Consider the following 21,418-nt stretch of genomic DNA (forward strand, 5'->3'; position numbering starts at 1 on the left):
CTGGCCTTGGTTTGAGCCATTGCCATCTCTTGCCTGATCTGAGGTCATTACTTTCTGACTAAAAGAGCAAGCCAGGGCTTTAGTCCAGGCATGAGTAATGCCAACCCCAGCACATGGCCTTGGGAGTGCAAGAGAGAGGGCAGATAGGAGGAACATTGTTCTGGAAGAAATGGCAAAATGTGGTGACAAATTAGGACATGAAGTTGCTACAGGGGTACTATTTGCAGATAATAGAGACCAAGCCAACATTGTTGGGTGTTGAGGTGTAGGCTGACCCGGATCACAGAGTTTTTTTTTTTTTAGAGCTATATTGAGGTATTAGTTACATGTCATAAAATTTATTCATTTTAAGCATACAATTCAGTGATTTTTAGTAAGTTTACAGAGTTGTGTAATCATCACCACAATCCCATTTTAGAACATTTCCATCATTCCAAAAAAGATTCTTTGTGCCCACTCACAGTTGTTCCCTATTCCTATCCCTGGTCCCAGGGAAATACTAACACTTTCCTGTCTATAGGTTTGCCTTTTCTGGACATTTCGTGTATATGGAATCATGCCACATATGGTCTTTTGTGTCTAGCTTTTGTTAGCATCATGTTTTAGAGGTTCATCCATGTTGTTGCATGTAGCAATACTTCCTTCTTTTTTTGCTGAAGAAGATTCAGTCTGAGCTAACATCTGTTGCCAATCTTCCTCTTTTTTTTGGTTGAGGAAGATTCACCCTGAACTAACATCTATAACAATCTTTCCTCTATTTTGTATGTGTGTCACAGCCACAGCATGGCTGCCAATGAGTGGTGTAGGTCTGTGCCTGGGAACTGAACCCAGGCCACCAAAGCAGAATGCACTCAACTTAACCACTAGGCAATGGGACCAGCCCCGGGATTTCCTTCTTTTTTATTTCCAAATAGTATTCCATTGTATGGCTACATCCTATTTGTATATTGTCAATGGCTGCTCATATTATTTATGAGTTCACTCGTTGATGGACATTAACAAAGATTCTTAGGTGCCATATTAGTGTCCACTTGAGACCTCCAAGAAGGGAGGACTACAGTCAGATTAGTATCTACTGAGGGTTGATCCTACACTCTTTGCTGGGTCGAAGGGTGTGTGTAGTTGTAATTATGATAAGTAAAACCAAAATTTCCATAGAGATTGTACCAATTTGCCCTTCATCCAGTCATGTATCAGAATGCTTATCTCACACTCCCTCTCCAATGTGGTGTTTATCAAACTTTTGCCTAACCCTCCCCCCCCACCCCAAAGAAAAAGTATCACCGTGTGGCTAATTCCTGTTTTGGTTATGAGTGAGGTTCAGCATCTTTTCATATATTTATGAGCTTATCTGTTTCTTTTTTAGTAAACACGTTGTTAATATCCTTTGCCTATTTTGCTATTTTATTATTGATGTATATATTTTCTTTATATATTAGAAGAAACTAACACTTTATCTGTAATAAGTTACAAATAGTTTTTTTCTTTTGATTTGACTTATGGCCATTTCTGTCATGCCAATTAGAAAAAAATTGTCTAGAGCTGAATCAATCAATCTGTTCATCTAGGGCTTCTGAGTTTCATGTCATAATTAGTATATATAAATTGGTTTTGGTTTCTTTTAGAATTTTTATGGCTTTATTTTTAATGTCTAAATCTTTGATTCACTGGGAATTTATGCTGGAGTAAGGTATGAGGTATGGAGGCAAAGTTGTGTTTTTTCCCAGATAGTTACCTAGTTATCACACAATTTTAAAAATGATTCACCTTTTCCCTGCTGGTTTGAGTTGTGGCCAATGTTTTAAACGTTGAGAGAAACTAGTGATTTAACTTCTAAAAGAATTCACCAATTAGGCTCCCACAATACGCTTGGGAGTGCCCTTTTCTCCACATTCTTACCAAGACTCTATATTCTAGGTTTTAAATTTTTTGCCAATCTGATAAGCAAATCATGGTGTTTTGTTATTGTTTTAATGGGAGGAGATAATTACAGACAGGAACCCAGGCGGCAGTGTGTCAAATGCCTAGACGTGGAGGTTGAGAAGCTGCCCCTGAACGGACTCCTGTAGGAAATCGGCTTTAGGATGGGCAGTGAGAGTGTGTCCCAGGGACTGGGGCTAGCACAGGTCTTGGGTAAAGAAACTGGGTCCTGAGTGTCGATGGGGTAGTATATCTAACACTGGTAAAAACCCTTTTTAACCAAACTGGGAAGTGGTGTGCCTGGGGACACAGGGTAGCTCACAGCCTGGTTGGGGAGGCAGGACTGATGCATGAAAGAGCATTAAGGGGACATGTGGCCCCTTGGGTCTGGTCAAACCAGTCTTACCCCGTCTCCCCCTCTCACCCCCCAACTCAGGTCACTGAGAACCTAGAGATTTTACCCCAAAATATCTTTCTGGTCTCCACTGGTCTGGTCCAACCGACCATCATCTCTTGCCTGGGCCACTACAGTGACATCCAGTTGTCCCACCCACACATTCAAGCTGCCCTGCAACCCAGTCTTTACTTTGCATCAGAGAAATCTTTTAAAACCTCAGTTCTGATCACCTGTATTTTTCCTCCCTAAAACTCATCAGTGACTTCTGGTTACCCTCAGGATGAAATTCAGAGTTCTCGACCAGACTCACCTCCCTTCATTCTTCTTCCTGCCATCTGTAGCTTTTTATGACTCGTTGCACAGACTGCATTCTTCAATGGTGCCAGGCTGCTTTGCCCACCACAGGGCCTTTGCACTCACCATTCCTGGGCTTGGATGCTCTGCCCCTCTCTGCCCCCAACACATACACTTCTCCTGGCTAACCCCTATCCATCCATCCCCTCTCAGCTTGGAGGGTCTTCCCTGACACTCCTCTGTATATCAAGTGCGCCCCCTCTCTTGGCACCCTATAATTTTCCCTCATAGCACTTAGCACAGTGGTAATTATTTAGTTATTTTAATAATAACTGTCTAATAATTTCTCTAATTTCTGTTTCCCTCGCTAGATTATAAGCTTCATATTGCTGTCTCCCCAGTGGTAATGGAGTGCCTGGCATAAAGCTGGCATTCGGTGAATACTCTTTTCATTGATGAATGAATGAGGGATAACTATGAAGCAATGAGACTGATTCCAAGTATCATAAACCAATCAGAGTGTTTGTCCCTCCCCGCTGGGAATGCCGGTCCACCGTCATCTCCATTTACCAGAATCTCATCTTTCTTCAAGGCCCCCAATCCTAATTGCCACTTGCTCAGAAAGCATTTCTACCTCCTCTAGCCCACTCTGGTAACATATTTTTCCAACCCTGGTAACACCCGCTGGCAAGAGAAGAATGAAGGCGGGACAGAAATGAACGTCAGACTCCGTGATGGCCTTTTCCCAAGCAACGGGGAATTATTTTCCTTTCTCTCAATTGCAACCTACTCTTTCCCTTTGAATATACAGCTGTATTCCCCTTAATTTGCTTTGATCGCTCCCTTAGGAGCTGTCATGGAATCAATTAGATCAGTAGGATTTTATGACTCGAGGTCACCCAGTATGATTCCTCATTTTACAGATGAGAAAACTGAGACTCAGAGAGGTTAATGTTTGAAACAATTACCTCTGTTGGGTCTTATAATACCAATCAGTGTCATTTGCTAAGATAAATCTTCTCAATATCCTAGCTCCACAAGGGTGTAAATCCTCATTCTGTCTATTTAAAGACCTACTGTTGGTGACAGTCTCAGGGCTAAGGTGAGCCCTGACAGGTGGGCTTCCTGCCCTGCTCCCACACAGTGGAACTGCATTAATCTTGCGTGGGTCAAGGGCTCTGGCTGGGGTCAGGCCCCCACCCTAAGTGGGGCCACTGTGCATTGACAAAGGGGCCCCACATTCCCGCTGAGACCCATATAGCCTAACTGAAATAATGGGTCATGAGACCTGCTGTGTTTAAACAGTTGCAGAACAGCAAAAGAAACTCGTCCTTCCCTCAAAAGTCATATAGGGTCAGCTGGGAAAGGGTTATTTCAAAACGGCCGTGGAAAGGGAGAGCGGTCTGAAAATTTGAACTAAAACAACTGTCAGTGACTTGTTTTCCCTAAATATATTTGCGTTCTGGTTCAGAAAAACCAAGCAAGCAGAACATGACTTTAAAAAACACATTTAAATAGAACATAACACAATCTTAAAGAAGGAATAAAAAGTGGTTCCTTGAGATCTAGAGAATCACTAAGAAATTAAGCAAAGTTCACGTGAGGTTTGACAGCGTGCGAGGATGCTGGAAGGACTCCAGGCTGGGGAGGTAACTGGCCCCTGGGAGTGCTGGGAGGGGCTGGAGCAGAGAAGGGCCATGGATGGACTGCAGCTCGGGTGGCTCTGTGGTGGGGTCTGAGCAGCAGGAGTGGCCATGAGGTCACTTTACAGACCTGGGTGTGCAGGGCCAGCTCTCCATGTGCCCATTTCTTCTCCACATCATGCCTGGTCTTCAGATGCCACGGCACCAGTTTGAAGGACAGCCTTGCTTCTGCCTTCCTGCTCCTACAGGGGGCTTAATTCTGTGCAAGAAGCAACTGTAGTGTACTTCTCACGCACACATGTCTTGCTTTTAGCTCTTTTAGTGAAGAATTCTAGTGTATAAATTTCAACTCCACACTGTGAATAATAAGCAATTAGCACTATATTTAAGGAAATGAGTACTATTTGGTTACTTTTATCACTATTGCTGGATAGCCAAGTATCTTAATCCATTTTCTCTTTTCATTTTAGGAAGTTGAATTTCTTCTGTTCCTTTTTTACTTTTGGTAAGCAGAGCAGAAGTTTAACAAACACATTGAAACCTCCTGGGAATAACCCCAGTTCTTGAGATCAGGGTCCTGAGAGCTCCCCAGTGTGGGCAGCTGCTTCCTCTCCCAGCACAAGGAAATGAGAATGAGCAGCAACTCTTCTTTGGCCCCTAGCCCAGAGTGGCTCAGTTAAGGAAGCCGTGCCTTCATGCCTGTTACTGAAATAAGTTAGTAGGTGAATTTCTTTGGCCATTCAAAGCCCTTCTTTCTATCTCCTCTTCTCCCCGTCTCCTCTTATGGCCATGTGACCATGGGCAAGTTTCATTATGTCTTTTCATCTGTAAATTGGGGATGATTGTGTCTAGTTCTCAAAGTTGTTGGGAAGATTGAGAGTCATCACTTAATCAATACATCGTTCCTCCGCTCCTTCTAGTCTATAGGGCTGCTAAAAAGGAGAGCTCTTTTCCAACGTGAATCACAATCATCTCTCCCTTATTAAGAAGATTTCCTTACTCCCTAACTCTCTCCAACATTCTCTTCCATCACATCTTTGCTTGAAATTCACACACAATGAAACTTAATTTGCTTCCTTAAGGACGTCTCTTAGCAGCCCCTCCTCTTAGCAGTTTTATAATCTAGCTCTTTCAAGGAGATTGATGTTGTGAAACAAAAGTTTATGAGAATCTGGGTTTGTTGAGAAGTTCTGAAAAGCTATATATTCATATGATTTTAAAAGATATAAAAGAGTTTTACCACAGTAAAGAAATTAGGTTGAGACATGAGGATTTCCAAGGTGGGGGTCTCATGCAGTCGAGCCCTAGTCCACAGAGTGGCTGTTGAGAGTAGAAGCCGTGGAATGGAGAAAGAAAGCCCCTGCCATCTTGTGGGGCTAAAAGCTGCAAATTGTCCCCATGGATGTAATGAGCCATAGTCACAACATGAGAGTTGTGGCTTAGATGAAGGAAGGCTTTCTAGAGTGAAGTGTGTTATATTTTGGGATGGGCTGCAGAGAAATATTCCGAAGTATGCTTATAAGGAGATCTTTAAAAACAAGTTAGTGTTAGGTGTGTTCATTTCCCAAGTCAAGCAGCTGGACTGGTGAGCTCGTAAGGCCCCCTCCAGTGCCAGGCTTCTCTGCCCTGCCTCTCTTTGTCTTCTCACTCTCTATTTTGTGTCTTTGCATGTGTGTGCCTGTGGCCTGCCTGGTACAGTGGGAAGAAGTCAGTGGCTACGATGAAAACCTGAACACCATCCGCACCTACCAGGTGTGCAATGTCTTCGAGCCCAACCAGAACAACTGGCTGCTCACCACCTTCATCAACCGGCGGGGGGCCCATCGCATCTACACGGAGATGCGCTTCACTGTGAGAGACTGCAGCAGCCTCCCCAATGTCCCAGGCTCCTGCAAGGAGACTTTCAACTTGTACTATTATGAGACTGACTCAGTCATTGCCACCAAGAAGTCGGCCTTCTGGTCTGAGGCCCCCTACCTCAAAGTAGACACCATTGCTGCAGACGAGAGCTTCTCCCAGGTGGACTTCGGGGGAAGGTTAATGAAGGTCAACACAGAAGTCAGGAGCTTTGGGCCTCTTACTCGGAATGGTTTTTACCTTGCTTTCCAGGATTATGGAGCCTGTATGTCTCTCCTTTCTGTCCGTGTCTTCTTCAAAAAGTGTCCCAGCATTGTGCAAAATTTTGCGGTGTTCCCAGAGACCATGACAGGGGCAGAAAGCACATCTCTGGTGATTGCTAGGGGCACGTGCATCCCCAACGCAGAGGAAGTGGATGTGCCCATCAAACTCTACTGCAACGGGGATGGGGAGTGGATGGTGCCCATCGGGCGCTGCACCTGCAAGCCTGGCTATGAGCCCGAGAACAGCGTGGCCTGCAAGGGTAAGCCCTGGGGCCTCTTGAGGCCTCTGCTTCCTGCCTACCTGGGGCAGGGCCAGATCTGTAAGGTTTTCCTACCTCCATATCTGGGTCATACAGGAACAGAAGAGCATACAGTGGCTTATTATAAAGCTCTGGGGAACATCCATCCCCAATGCCAGGCCTGATGATTTTCAATTGTGTCCAACCAGAGTGTCCATTTTCATGGTGGGAGGAAGAGATGAGGAGAATTCCAAATGGTGGAGAATAGTTTAGTAATAACAGTTGTATTTAGTTTGGGACAGAGACATTCATATTCTCTCTGTCTCTCTCTCTTTCACACACACTCTCCTGCATCCTGTGTCTAGCCCCACACTATGAGGAATGGAGAATTTGGACTGTCCTGGACAATTCACTCAAGGGTAATTGAGAAGTGACTGAATTTGGAGTGTATTTTAGTTCATTTCAGTCCAGCTCCCACAGCACTTGACTTGATACTGAACCTATATGGCTCATTAACTCAAAACCCTCTGCTTGGCTGTCTTTCTCCAGGAGCTCAATGCCAGGCCCTGGGGCAGGGATAGGGCCTACCTTTGGTGTGTTCTGGAAGGAAATGAAGCTGTCAGAATGGGAGTGGGACTGTATCATGTGCCGTACTGCCTTGGCTTTTGAGTGGTGCAAAATGATGCAAACCTTGCCATTTGAGATGTCAGGATACCACGAGCTCACATTGGCTCTTCTCAGCCCTAGAAAGCACATGTTCTATGTGTGGCAATAAATGTGCTAAACTGGCTCAAGGCTTAGTCTTCTCTGAGAGTGAATAGAAGGATCTAGAGGGCCTACAGTTCTCTTGCCTAAGTGTATGGAAGCTGAACGTGGGGGATTCCAGATTTGGGGAAGAGAAGTCTTCTGTACTTTATTCAATGTTGCTTGTGGCCTTCAAAGTTTCAGATTCTTTCAAGAGCAAGGCTTCCCACACGAACCTCAAAAATGACCACCTTGACCCTAACTCATCACTTGGGTGGCCCCCAGTCCTTTGGGGACAACGTGGGGTGGGGGCTATATTAGCTCCGTCTTCTCCATTGTGAGCTTCATGCCAGCTGTCCTCCCAGTTGTCATTCCCACCCTGCCTAAGCACCAGGCTGTCCCTTGTGTCTCCTTCCTCACTTGCCTTGCTCCCCAAACACCAGGCAGGGGCTTGCTAATGCCCATCAGCTCTGCTGTCCTTTGGACTCAGCTAATTGCCTGGGCCAGGGCACTCACACAGCCTTTCTGGGGCCTGCTGAGAGCGGAGAGCTGCACCTTTGTGTCTTTATTGGATTTCTTGGTTATGGTACCCGTGATGGATGGTGTGGAAACAGAGGGGAGAGAGTGCCTGATCAAGCGATGAATCAATGCAGACAGTTTTAAAACCCGCCGGGCCAGGTCTCACAGCGCTCCTCTTTGTCCCATTGGTTGGGGGAGGGGCGGGAGGCACCCTCTTAGGCAAACGTGGATCTGAGTGGGGACCCAGGCACCAGGCTGAGTTCTTAAAGGTGCAGGTGCGGCTGCTGCCAGGCATGCTTGCAACAGCACGGGGTGATTTCTCCAGGCTTCAAAGGGTGGCCACACCACACTTGCTGGCTGGGGCCCTCTCCTTCTTCTCATTATTTCCTGAGCAAAACTGCAGGAACCAGAGCAACCATTGATTGGTTCTGATTTAATTGGGACTCTGGGAACAGGCTCTCATTTCTTTGGGCTAATTGGAACTTTTCTCTTTTGAGGGGCTCTGCTGTCCCAGCTGCTTGTCAGTCACCTCCTGTGGTTGTCCTGGGAGGGCTTATGGGGACAAATATGTAAATCCAAGTGGTTTCTTCCCATTCTCCCTTCCCAGTACCAAACCCTCCGAAGTTTTGTTTGACATTCCTAATCTAGAGTTGTGGTGAACCTGGCTTGACTTCACAAACTGCTTAATGCAAACTAGGTGGGTGGAGGAAACGGGGAGCCCAGGGCACCATCACTTTGCCATTTCAGAGGCACAGGCAGCCACCTTTTGGTGGCATTTCTGAGAATGGAGAGTGGCAAGTCAGGCAGCATCATGGGTCCTGCAGCCCAGCAGCCTGGCTGAGCTCAGCACAGAGAAGCCCCTTTGTCCCTGTTTCAAGAACTTTAAGCTACATCCTCCAAATTCTTTGCCCTTGGCTTTGCTGGTAACCCTGCCTTGATGGCTGAGCCAGACCTCCCTTCCCAGGGCTCACAGCGGGCTTCCTCGGGGGAGGTGAAGGACTCTTGGGCATAGATGGCGATCTTGGGAAGACTCGGCACCCTTTGGTTTGGGGTGGACAGTGCATGGGGAGGGATTTGTGACTGGTTACCATGGTGTGTCTTCAAGGGAAGGTACCCCACCCACTTTAGATGCTCATGTTGTGCTGTCAGGTGGGTACCATAGCCCTTCATAGCAGTTCTGGAGTGGCCTACCTAGTATAGCCAATCCTCATGAGGCCAGGAACATGGAGAACAGTGGATGCCAGGTCACTGTGGGTGAGAAACAGTGAGCCTCCATCAGCTGTCCTGGTAGGACTGGAGAAGGAAGGCAAGCTACTCTCTCTCAACACAGCCCTGAGAATTGATGCCTTAGAGCAGGGCTAGGTGAAGCCTGGAAAATTCTGTGATACACACAGTTATGTTTATCCGATAAATTTTCTTTTCTGAACATTTGAATTTGCATGTTTTGAATCTACAGGGTGGTGGAAAGAATATCTTCTATATTATTTTTTGGCACAACAGACTTTCACGATGGGCAGGAACCTTATTTTCCTGGCTTGCTTTGCCTCCGCTAAACTCTCGCCTGTCAAAGTCATAGGGACCAGTTGCTTAGTTGTGCAGAAACACCTGGAGACCAACTAGGCAGCCCAACCAGCGGAGAGTGGCACTGGCCTGGAGCTGTTCCTATTGTGGGTGTGTGTGTGTGGGGGTGCGGCAAGTAGAGGAAGCTGTGGGGGGAACTTGAACATTAGAATGTGCGGCAAGCGGCTCATACTTTCTAGAGGGCTCCACGGCCCAAGGACTGTTCTGGACTCATTCTTTCTGCACACACAGGTTGGACCCATCAGACAGAATCACAGCAGCCTGCTGATCCTACCAGTGACTCTGACCCCATCCTATGTTTGTCTCTATGAAATTCCTAATTACTAGGAAAATGGCCCACCTGCCCCAACTTTAAGTTTTGTGCTCGCAGTATAGTGGATTAATGAGAAGTCATGTCTTTGTCTTTTCCCACCTCCACGCCTTCCCTGCTCAGGTTGATGGCTAAGTCAGTTCTCTGGGTGAGCCCCTGCAGTCTTAACTGTCCCTGGGCCAGGGCGGCCAAGAGTTGCCCCTTGGCAAGCTCTCTCTGTGCTGTGGAGCTGAAAATACTGCATCAGCTGACATTGGACTCGGGGGAGGATGGCTGGGTTGGGACTGACAGTTTCCAGGGGGAACCTGCATGGGCAGGCCTCTTATCTGTCTGTGAGAAGCCTGGGGGCTGCAGAATCTCATACAGATGCCCAAGGAGGGGGTCCCAGGTGCTGAGACAGCCTCTGGCAGCCAGATCCTAGCTGGAGAAGTGTATCCATGGGGCTTGGATCTGCTTCTGCCCCTGAGTGTCCCCTGAAGGCCTAGCTTTTCCTCCCAGGCACAGTGCCTGGAGCTTCTGGAAGGTGCTGCCTCATTAGCCTGCCTCTCAGCCACTGTCAGGACTCAGGAAATGACAGTGCTCTACATAACCCTCCCTGCTGTCTTCCGTTGCTCCTGCGCCTGTGGGTGCCTTGGCTCACCACTGCAGAATGTTCATGCCGACCCATGGTGCACAGGCCTTCATTGTTGGTGCTGTCACTTGCAGCAGGTGCAGGCGGATGAAGAGGGGAAGGGGATGTGTCACGTGGAAGAGGCCTAAGCTGGAGACAGCAGCTGGTTTTAGTCCTGGCTCTGCTGTGAACTTCTGGGTGCTTTTTATGTCAGTCTTTTTCCTCTGACAGTCCTGTCTTCTGTGCCTACTTCTCAAGGTGAGTGAAAATCAAGGGGGATAATGGATATGAGAGTGCCCTGAAAGCCATGCAATGCCATATGTTGCCAGGTGGCACTGCCTTTAAGCCCTCAAACGCACCATCTGACCCTGGTTACTAAGGGAACGAGGTTCTGGAATGAAGGTGGCGCGTGGTGCCCCCACCCAGAGACACTGGTCAGCTTGCATCCTAATGTTCAGTCATCATCTGCCTGCACCTGCCCGGGGGCAGCTCCATGACCATCAAGCAGTGACCAGTGAGATCAGCACATAGGCATGATCCCCAGTCCCTCAACAGGTCAATGGGTCAGTTAACACACATGTGAAAGGTGTGGCTCACGTGGGCTGCCTTGAGCCAGGTGTTCTAGGCAGGTGGTCTTTGCCAGCTGGAGATCTGAGTGACGAGGGAAGACTGCCCACACCTGAGAGAAAATACTGGTCTTCTAAAGCAGCAATTCTTGGTGCTAGGGTGGGCATAGGAACCCCCAGGAAAGATTTTTATAAGACGACATCCCCAGATGCTCCCTTCTGAGATGGTGACGGGTAGGTCTGACTGGGGCCCAGGCCAAGAATGCCAAGTGGAAGCTCCAGACCAAGACCATCTATGTAGCTGTGGAGTCTAGAAGAAGGGGACCCCGGGAGAGGTCACTGAAGGCGTCCTTGGGCCTGTGGGATTTGTAGAGACGGTGGACCTGAGCACCTGAGGGGATGTAGAAGGAGTCTGGGAGAGGAGACTGCAGAAGCGGGCTGGAGGCTGGGTGGACAGAGTGCGAGGCCTGCAGGCCGAAGGGGAGGAGATGCTCGGAGCATCAGTGCTCCTTGAATAGGGGCTGGGGGCTGTGGGAAGGCTATGCAGGGCACTGAAGAGGCCGGAAGGTATGGACGTAGCGCCTCAGCTGATAGGAAGCTCGAGAACGGCTCTGGGCAGAGGAGGGAAGGGCAGAGAGCTGAGTTCAGACTGTTTGGGGGTCACAGAAAAGAGCAACCTTCTCACAGCTGGCCAGTACTGGCTGTTCACTCAGGACTGTCCTCAGAACAGCAGGGGTACTGCTGCTCCAGGGCACGGTCAAACCTGCAGGATTCCCTTCTGCTCAAGGACTGCCTGTCAGGGTTGGGGCTGAGGATCCATGTCCCATAACTAGAATCCATGTGGCTTTTCCAGGGGGCTCTGTGGTCGCCTAAGACCATTCCAACTCCAGATGTTGGCAGGGCCTTGACAACTCACGAAGAAGAGCAGAGCAGTTCTTGGTTCACCGGTCTCCCCGGTTGTGTTTCTCCCACTCCCCATGGATCTGTCAGACTCCTGAGTCGGGGCCTAAAACCTAATGAGCACAGCCTTGTGTGGCCCTCCAACCATGCTCCTCAGGCCATTCTCTTCCCTGCCATCTCCCCAAGGTCTCCTCTCCTCCCACAGCTTCTCCTTCACTCTTCTCCTCTCTCCAAATGGGGATTTTTTTTTTTCCTTGGTAATTTTCCACCTACATGTAAATTCCTTCATGCCTGGAGACCCAAGGGACATTTTGAAGCTTTCAACAGTTTCGGCGCCTTTGTCAACGTGAGCAGCTGAGATGAGCCAATTTATAAGCCTGGGGGAGTTGCAAAGAAAAATCTGTAGTATTCGAAGGTGGAGAAAAATGTGTCTAATTCACCTCCACTTGGAAAAAGGAGTTTCTGGGGCCTATTTTCATCTCCCTGAGGGTTGCTGGTCCCAGCTCTGGGTCTCCACCTGCCTGCTCATCCTGGGTGCTGAAAGGTAGGTGGGGGCCTGAGGGAGCCGTGTGTGTGTGTGTGTGTGTGTGTGTGTGTGTGTGTATGAGAGACAGAGAGAGAGAGGGAGGGAGGGAGAGATGGAGGGAGGGAGGGAGGCTGCTGTGCTGGCAGCTGCATTCACGGTCTTGAGGAACCCTGTCTGCTCTCCCTGGCCCATCAGCAGTTGGCGGGTGAGTGAGACGAAGGCCAAGCCCAGCCTCCTCTCAAGCCCCAGGGAGACCAGCTCACCTCAGGGCTGGGGGGAGGCCAAGGTCATTAACACCGCAGTCCTGTAAGATGAGCTTCATAATAGGATTTCCCAACAGACTACTTCATTTAGAAATCTCTCGGGCCTCCTCTGTTCCCATGGTGGCCCTGCCTGGTGCCCTCCAGGGAGGAATCCGATGTAATTGGCTGGATGTAATGGGCTGTGACACCGGCATGAACAACAGGAAACAGAGCTGGAAGGATGCCCTTCTGCCACACTGGCTCCAGCATATCGGGCACAGCTGCCTGGTCCCTGATCTGGAGGTGATAGACGATGGCAAGGGGACAGAGGGGAGGCGAAGCTCTGGGTTCCAGATCCCCCTGTGCTCTGCACTGCCCCTTCTGCCTTTGAAAGACAGTTTGAACCTGAAAGACCAGATTCTGCTGGTGTTGACGTGATGATCATGATTCTCCCAGGTCAGTGCTAGAGTCACTGAGAATGATTTGGAATGTTCTGTGCATGAGAGCTGCCCTGGCTGGAAGTCCATGACTTAATAAGTATGTATTATCAAAGATGGTGATGAAGACACCACATGGTTACTACTGAGGTGGTGTGGGTAGTGGAAACCTTGCTGGGCCAGGAGTCCAGCTGGGGTCCCAGTGCCACCACTGACTGCACCATCATCTGCCCTTGAAGAACTGTAGTGTCTGAAGCTGCCCAAGCTGGGGTGGGAGAGTGTGGGATGCTGAGAGGCTAACTCTTCTGACCACCTCATTCATCCACAGAGAGGGGGCCAGGGAGCATTTCTGGGCACCAGTCCAGAGAGCCCTTGCTAGTTAATCTCAGAGCTGGGATTAGAACCCAAGGCTGGGGAGGCCACCATCTGCGTCTGCTTCTGAGACTGGGTTTCATTGACATTAACCGTCCTTAGCAGCACAGCATGCGTTTTCAGGAATATCAAAGTCTTCTCAGCTGTTCTCTCTGAATACTCTCTTGCATCTATGTTGTGCCTTGTTTTTCCCGGGGTCCAGGCGCTCCTGGAGTCATGCTCTGTGGTTATGCGTTTCCTCACTATAGGGCACAGAGCTCCATGATGATTATCACCATCTTCTTTTTAACTCTGGGAGCGGCACCATCTCTCCAGAGAGCTCTGACATGTTGACCTGCCTGTGAGCCGTCCAGAGGGCACACATCGTCTCGGGGGATGCCCCCCAGCTCCTAGGAAGGATGAGGTCTAAGGCTTTGCGCTGACAGAAGAAGACAGAGGGGAGGGGGTGGGGCTGCGGGCTGGAGGCCTGGTTGTGGCTGTCTAATCCACATCCAGGCCAGTCTGGGCCCCAGGGCTCCATGCCTGCTCAGGCAGGGCTGTGGTCAGACTCACCCCCTTTGCTTTCTGTCCCCTTGGCTCTCTGCAGCTGGAGAGTCCCTTTCTGTGAAATTTGAGCACAAACATCTGCAGAAACTTCTTTGCTTGGAGGGGCCATCACCACTTTTGAGTTTGAAGCATGGAGATGAAAAATCATACTGAATCCCAGCCTCCCCAGAGTGGGGTCCTTCAGTTCTGAGGCCCAGGGAGCTCTGATTATCTGAGTTCTGTTTCCACTGCTTTTGGCCAATGACAACTGTGTAAATAGTGCCTTAATACTCCCGGGCCTCAGTTCTCCCTCAAGGCAGTGGGGTGAAGAAAACCTAGAAGAGTCAGCCCAGGGCTTTTGCAAACGTGGAAGGAATGTATCCCAAACAAGCCTTATTTTGCCAACAGGGCTTTGACAGGAACATTGAGAGAGGGGCAGTCTTGGCCTTTCCCTAGAGGAGGGGTCTCTGCTTGTAGATGTCCTGTCCACACCCTTCTTGCTGGCTGAGCTAAGGGCTTGAGTACCAGTTACTTGATAAGGCAGCTGAGTCCTCACTTCTATTTAAGGGCCGGTTAATGAGGCAGGGCAGGCAAACCCTAGGAGGTGTGGTTTAGTACAGAGGAGCACGTCTAGGTCTGCTGTAGTGCCAGGAGCTCTCCCATATGACAGAGAGTATCCCCCCTTCCTGTGTGCCCACCCAGCCTGCTGCAGGATGAGTCTGTACAGCTGCAGGTGTGCCAGACTCATCCTCCCATGTATGTGTGTGTGTGTGCATGTGTGTGTCTGTGTGCATGGCCAGGGAAGTCAGGAGGAAATCAGCTTGGCCTCAGCAGGACCCTGGAGAGCTTGGTGAGGGGGGAGGCATTGTGGGGAGCCTCAGGAGGCCTCTTGGAATCACAGGACAGAAATTCAGGGCCAGGAAGGACAAGCCCAGCCCTAATAAGGATTTTCATTGAGGGTAGGACCCAATTCATGAGAAGGGCTGGAGAAGGAAGAAGGCCTTTTGGTTTCTGGCTTGTCCCTGGCCTCTGTCTGGAATAACCCATTAACCATAAGGACACACATTCCTAGTGGGGGCTAGGGTTACTTGGTCTTCAGGTGTGACCCGTGGGGGCCTGCTCTGGTCATCTCCTTACAGGCCTCAGCAGTTCTGGACTCCCATTCCTCAGTCAAGTTGGATTCTAGTCTTGAGTTCATGTGGATGGAGTGGTCCCTCCGCTCATCCTTTCTTCAGGTACTTATTGGGCATCTACTAATGCCAGGCTGTTTGTACTTATGTACTCAGATTGAGCAATTTTACTTCCTAGAATTTGCTACATTCTTAGCTCTTAGAAAGCGCTTGCAATGTCCAGAGGACAGTGGGGCCACAAGTGGCTCTATTGCCCTGAAGAACCCAGTGAAGCATGGCCTCTCCAACTTAGATAAAGCCTCTAAGGACAGTGAGTCCAGCTCACCAGATGACACTTAGTTTTCTTTCCCACAGTGGCCCCCAGCCTTTTAGCCACCCCCAGGGATGGGACCCTGAGACTTCCCGAGGCAGCCTGGTGCATTTCTAAGCCCTTCTTCCTGGCATTGAAATGACCCAGGGGCCCACTGCTGCAGTCCCTGGCCTGGCACTTTTATGCAAATCTCCTGTCTTCCAATTTACCTTTTTTTGTTATTATCTTAAAAATGTTTTGAACAGGAAATACACATGAAAAGTAAACTTCCCTCTGACTCTTCTCCTCACCAGGGTTCCTCCCTGCCCCTGTTATGGTTTTGATATTCTCTTGCTGAGAAGGTTCATGCATTTGTATGCTCAGAAGATAGACCTATCCTTTTCCCACCTGCATAGGGGCACACTTAGTGCCCCCGCTTTCTCCCTTTACAGTGAACCTTAACAGTAGTTTGGTTATATGGCCTGGAAATCTGCCTCATTCTTTCCAACGATGGTGTAGTACTCTATCAGATGGATGTCCCTCTATTTAATTGGTCCTTCATTTATATCCATTTAGATTGCTTCCTGTTTTTTGTTATTTCTAAACAATGTTTCATCAAACATGCTTGTGCATTCATCTTTGCACTTAGGTGTGAGCATATCTGTGAGACAAATTCATTAATTAATTTATTCAATGAATATTTATTGGGGAATTTCTATGTGCCAAGCACTTTTCTAAGAGCTCAGGATGCAGCAAATTCTTAGAAGTGAATTGCTGAATCAGAATAATATAAATTTTTAATTTTGATACATAGTCCTGAATAGTCCTCCATAAAAGGGCATTTTCTACCAATTTTTGCTCCCACCGATGTGTGAGAGTTCCTATTCCCCATAACTTTGCCAAGATAATAAAATAGCGATCGCTTTTATCTTTGCCAGTCTGAGAGATGAAAACCTGCATCCCTCTGTGGCCTCCGTTTGCATTTGTCTTGCTCTGAGGGGCCTTGCACGTGGAGAGGTTCCCTGAGTCGCCCTGGTCAGGAGTCGAGACACAAGGTTTCCTGTATAACACATCGTTGAATCAGGCGAGTCTGCATGTTGCAGACAGTGAGGGGTTTGCTCACTCCTCGACACGGTCTACCCTTCACTTTCCTCTGTTCATCCCCTCCTGCCCTGCATCCCACCGTTTATCTGTTCTTTTCTCATCTCTAGCATCAGGACATTTTGGCACCTGCCACGCACCTATTTCAGCGTTTTCTAGACTGTGGCAGGTGAAAGGTCCTAAAAGATGGGATAGGACAAGAGCAGGTAGTGGTGCTGAAGAGCCATGCCACTCTCCTGGTCCAGTCTTAGGAAAGCTGGCCCAGCCTGGTTTGGTGGGAAACACACCTCACTTTCCCATCCTTTCTTCACTGTCCCAGGCCTGTTGTGGGCTCTCTGCTGACCCTATTGCAGCCCTGCTTTGCCCACCCCCCAACCGTGCTTCTCTCAGCTCTCACCCTTTGGCCCAGTCCCTCCACCCTACATCCCTTCCTTTAACTCTCCCAGCTCACCTCTAGGGCTTCGGGTCTCAGCTCTCCCTGGTGACTCCCCCTCAGCTGTCCCTTCTCCAAGTCACCAGCCCTCAGCCCTCACCTCCTCTTCATTTCTTCTGCACCAACCCACCCCCACCAGTCCTGCCACCCCTTCCCCAGCAGCCCTGAATCAGTCGCAGCCCCATTCCTGACCAGGTGGCTACCCCCGAGGCCGGAGCACATACCTTCCCCAGCGCTGCTGAAGCCCCGGCTCTGCTTCTGCCAGGGAGCCTTGTCTCAGCCTGGGGCTGCTGCTCGCTCCCTCCGTGGGCATCTCTTCTTGGTTTTTGCCTTCTAACCTGTGACAACTCTTTCTCACTAGGGCCACACACTTCCTACCTCTCTTACTTGCCTCAGTCCCCCCTCTCCTCCTTTCTCCTCCCCTCCTATTCTCTTCCCTCCTAACCTCTCCCTGCCCCTTCCCTCCTTCCTCTCTACTTTTCTTTTAAAGTAAATATATTCAAGTAAGTCAACTTAAAGAAAAATAATAAATTAAATAATAAATTAAAAACCTAGTGTGTAGATGTGGCTAAAGCAATGAAGATGTCACCGTGCTCCCTGGCGAGAGGGAAATGAAGGCACCATCCCAGCATCCACCACCTCCATCATCAGCCCACCCCTCACTCTCACTCTTCTCCTCCCTGAACTCCTGTGGGCAGGGCCAAGCCTGATGCTTCTCCGCATCCCGCATGCCTACTCTTTGCCATCTGGTAAATGAGAATAAAACAAAAACCGTTGAAAACAAAATTTGTGGAAGCAGGATGTGAGCTGAGGAGGAAGAAAGTCTTTGCATTAGGACGTGTAAGAAAACATCCCAGCAGCATTGAGTCGAGTAAGCTCCGAAGAAAGCAGTCAGGAACTGGGTGCGAGTCCGCTGACAAGGGGTGTACTTGCAGAGGTGACAATGGCAGGACCAGATGGAGGAAGTAACCAGGGATGGCAGAGGCCTCGTCTGTCTGTTGTCCAATATAGTGACACATTGTGCACACACACACAGAACAAAATCAACAGAATGGCCTCAAGCCCATACGTCATGAAACCCTTTCACAAAAAGTTGGTGATAATGTCTCAGTTTGACAGAGGACATAAGGTCAGTGCAACGTGTGTATTTCAAGTGAAAAATGACAATCTGCTCTTTGCACAAGATGGATAGAGATTCTCATTGAAATTGTATGGAATATGCAAGAACTCTGCCAAATCACGAACTTGGCAAAAATTTGCCTGTTCTGGGAATTAGGCGATTTGAGGGTTTCTGTTTGGTTTCTGGGTCTGTCACACACATGCCTGCACTTATCTGAATGTGGAGGCCTGGAGATTTGGGCTCTACTCTTCTCACTGGTTCTGTTTGTCTTCCCCTCTGCATCTTTAGCCAAATTTGTCTCCCCTGTTTTCTCTTCTTTTCCTCTATTTAGTCTATTCTCTTGTCTGTCTTCTCTCTGGACTTAATTTGAAAAGAGAGAAAAGAGGAAACACATTCCATTGATAGAATTTTAATGAATGGGTGGCTATTTTCATTCATTGCTTTTATTTTTTGCTTAGGAAACTGTTTAGATGCAAATTGCAATAAAAAATGAATTTTCATATAGTAAAATACAGGAATTCAATGTTTATCATTGAAATCAATTGCAAATATGACGAGTGATTTTTGTCATCAAAATTATTAACATATAATCACATATGTTGATAATAAGGTAAATCATTAAAAAGAACAATTGCTTTTTTAAAAAAAATGTCTTTGTAGAATGCCCTGCTTCTCCGAACTCATTTCTTTATTTTTTTGGAGCATATTTTGCTTCTTTCAGCTTCTTCAACCCCATTCTTGATTATTCTTGGCTTATGAGAATTCTTTCAAGCTCCTTTTTTTTACCCCCAAAATCTTTTAAATCTTTCAATGCAGCTACTAGTTAAAAACCGGTAACCAAAGCTGTTCATTGTTGAATTTATCATACCCAACTAGGGTGGCTGGTTCAACCTTTCTGGTTGACAATGCCCCTTCCCTTTGTGACGATCTCTGCCCACTTTCCTAAGAATTTCCTCTAATCAAAACTTAATTATTTAGGAGAGTGTTTCATCTTTCGAGACTGGCCTTTCCACTCTCCTTTTCTCTGACTCCCATTGAGGTAAACTTACTGCCCCTCCTTGCCCACCTGTAGAGCCTAAATATGAATGAACAGTGCCAAAGTGGGCAGCAGATCCCCTCCCCTCCTAGGACTTTCTGCAGCCCTGGGGGCAATGGATTTGCTACCCAGAGATCTGATAGCATCAGTACACAAGCCAGTTGGACATCCGTACACCCACTTCTTCCTGACCCAGGAAGAGAAGGCAGAGGTGGCTGGCCCTGGACATCCCGTGGGTTGACAGTTTCCATCCCCTCCCCACCCTGGCTTCTCCTGGCGGCCAGACCTCTTCAGGCTTTTCCCTCACAGTCTCTTTCCTGCCTGTGGCTGCGTGCTGTCCCTTCCTTCTGGGCCACAAAGGCTCTGTAGACAGACATTGTGTGCTGTTTGCCAACACGGGGGCCCGGGTACACAGAGGGGGCGAGGGAGAAGCCATCTGCTCTCTCCTTTCACACAGACCTTTGCTTTCTCCCTTTCACTCTCCCCCTCGCTCTCTGTCTTTGAATGTGCATACAAAAATAAAAAAAGCAGTTGCTAATTAGAGCAGGAGAATGAGAGTGAGCCTGGCAGAGGGATACAGCGAGGCCGGCTCCCCTGCAAATCAGCTGCTGTTAGGAGCCGGTGAGGGAAGGACAAGGGGGGCCCTGGAGGGGCTTGAGAGGGATATTTTGACAAAATAAGCAACAAAGGTTCTTCAGAATGGCAAAGAGGGGCTTTGTCTTAACCCCCATCATAAAAGCAGAGGAAACAAGAAATGACGGAGTTTTCTTGTAAGCTCCCACCGCTGTGTCCACCTCCCCCAGCTCTTATCTTTTTCACTCTCTCAATAGCCCGGTAAACAATGGTCTCTATCTGGGGAACGTTTAAGTGTATCCCTTTATTGGTAATTTTTGTTCTGGTTAATAGAGAATGGGAAATCACTGGGTTGCCTTCCCAGGCAGGGCTGCCTGAGAGGGGAGCTTCCCAGACAGGAACAGCTGAGTCATCAGGAAACCTGAGCATGGAAAATATCCCCCGAATAATCAGGACTTTCTGTGAGGGCTTTTTTTTTTTTTTCTACTCCATCCTATTTTTGGTTTACAGGTCGGTTTCTTTTCCCAGCCCGGGGTCATTAAGTTTGCAGGAGCAGCCTTGATGCGTGCTGATGAAGTGCTAGCTGCCTGGTGTGTGGCTGGGGGAACAGCAGCAGTGTTAGGACAGGACCCTGCTCCGACCCTGAGCTCGTTGAACTCGCTTCATGCTCAGAGAAGGCTCCAGATACAAAGCAGCCAGGGCAGGGGTCACTTACTGGGCATTTCTGCCATGGCTTAGAATGTAGCTGCCCCTTGCTTCATTCCGCTAGGCTCACTCTGAAGTCCTGCAGGCTCCCAGGAGAATGGATTTTGGAGAGCTGTCAGTCATGGGGAGGGTTCCCTGGTGACTCAGCCTCTCCACGATGCAGTTTCTCCAGGCATCAGGCGAACCGACTGATGGCGCTTGTAAAGATTTGCATGTACGTGCCCTGTGCATTGAAAAAATGAGGCAAATTTCTGATTTCTTGTGAATGTAAACAAATGAAAATGAGAACAGTGGAAGCCTCATCATGATACACAGTGGTACTAACTAGTCAGGGAGGAAGAAAGGAAAAGGAAATAGAACCTGGAAAGAAAGGATTATAATTAGTTCATTCTCTTCCATTGGTGGCTGTTGAAGGTGATGGCTACATGTGAAAAGAGAGATTGACCCACTGGAATCTATTGGGAAAATCCCCTGATTCTGGGATGGGTTCTCAAAATGAGCTTTTCAGGAGTCCATACTCAGTGGCCCTGTCTCTAGGACTCAGGTGTGCTTCCCTGGATGTTCGGTGCAGCCTGTCTTAGCCCTGCCCAAGGACTCCTCTAGAAAACAAGGGCAGGAGTCCATGTACCATGCAACTAGCCGGGGCAACGGAGTTGTTGAGGAAACAGCTATAGATGTGTAGTTGTTAAGAGCTGGTGGCAGGGAGCTCTTGGGTTGTTCTGTCCTGGCTCCGTGTTAGTTGGCAGAGCGAGCTCTCTGAGCCCAGTATTGCTCTGCATTAAATGGTTCTGTAACACGGGCCTCAGGCTTGCTGTGAACACTCCAAGAATGTGCCTGTGTAGAGCTCAACAAAGACCTTGGCGCATTGCAAGGGTTCAAAAATGAATGTTGACGCTATCAACATTTTTATTGTTAAATAAGCTAGAGGATAATTTTCTCTCTATATATGGTGCTGGTTCTCTTGGGACATATGGGAATTATAGAAAGAATGTGGTAAATTTGCAGGGATCAAGTAAATATTAAGAATGCTTAGATAACATGATCTGGGTCATTGGTACATAAAATATTTTAGAGTCTCTGAAAATA

The 21,418-nt window shown here is 48.3% G+C and overlaps 1 protein-coding gene across 1 annotated transcript in view; it reads left to right on the forward strand.

Moving 5' to 3' along the window:
• Positions 1 to 21,418, forward strand: part of EPHB1 (EPH receptor B1) — a 417,501-nt gene that overhangs the window by 151,237 nt on the left and 244,846 nt on the right. Inside the window, exon 3 of the mRNA XM_008512898.2 lies at positions 5,953 to 6,634. Coding sequence (XP_008511120.1) covers positions 5,953 to 6,634 — 682 coding nt within the window. The remainder of the gene's footprint in view (positions 1 to 5,952; positions 6,635 to 21,418) is intronic.

This window comes from Equus przewalskii, chromosome 15 (assembly GCF_037783145.1).
Source record: "Equus przewalskii isolate Varuska chromosome 15, EquPr2, whole genome shotgun sequence".
Lineage (NCBI taxonomy): Eukaryota > Metazoa > Chordata > Mammalia > Perissodactyla > Equidae > Equus > Equus przewalskii.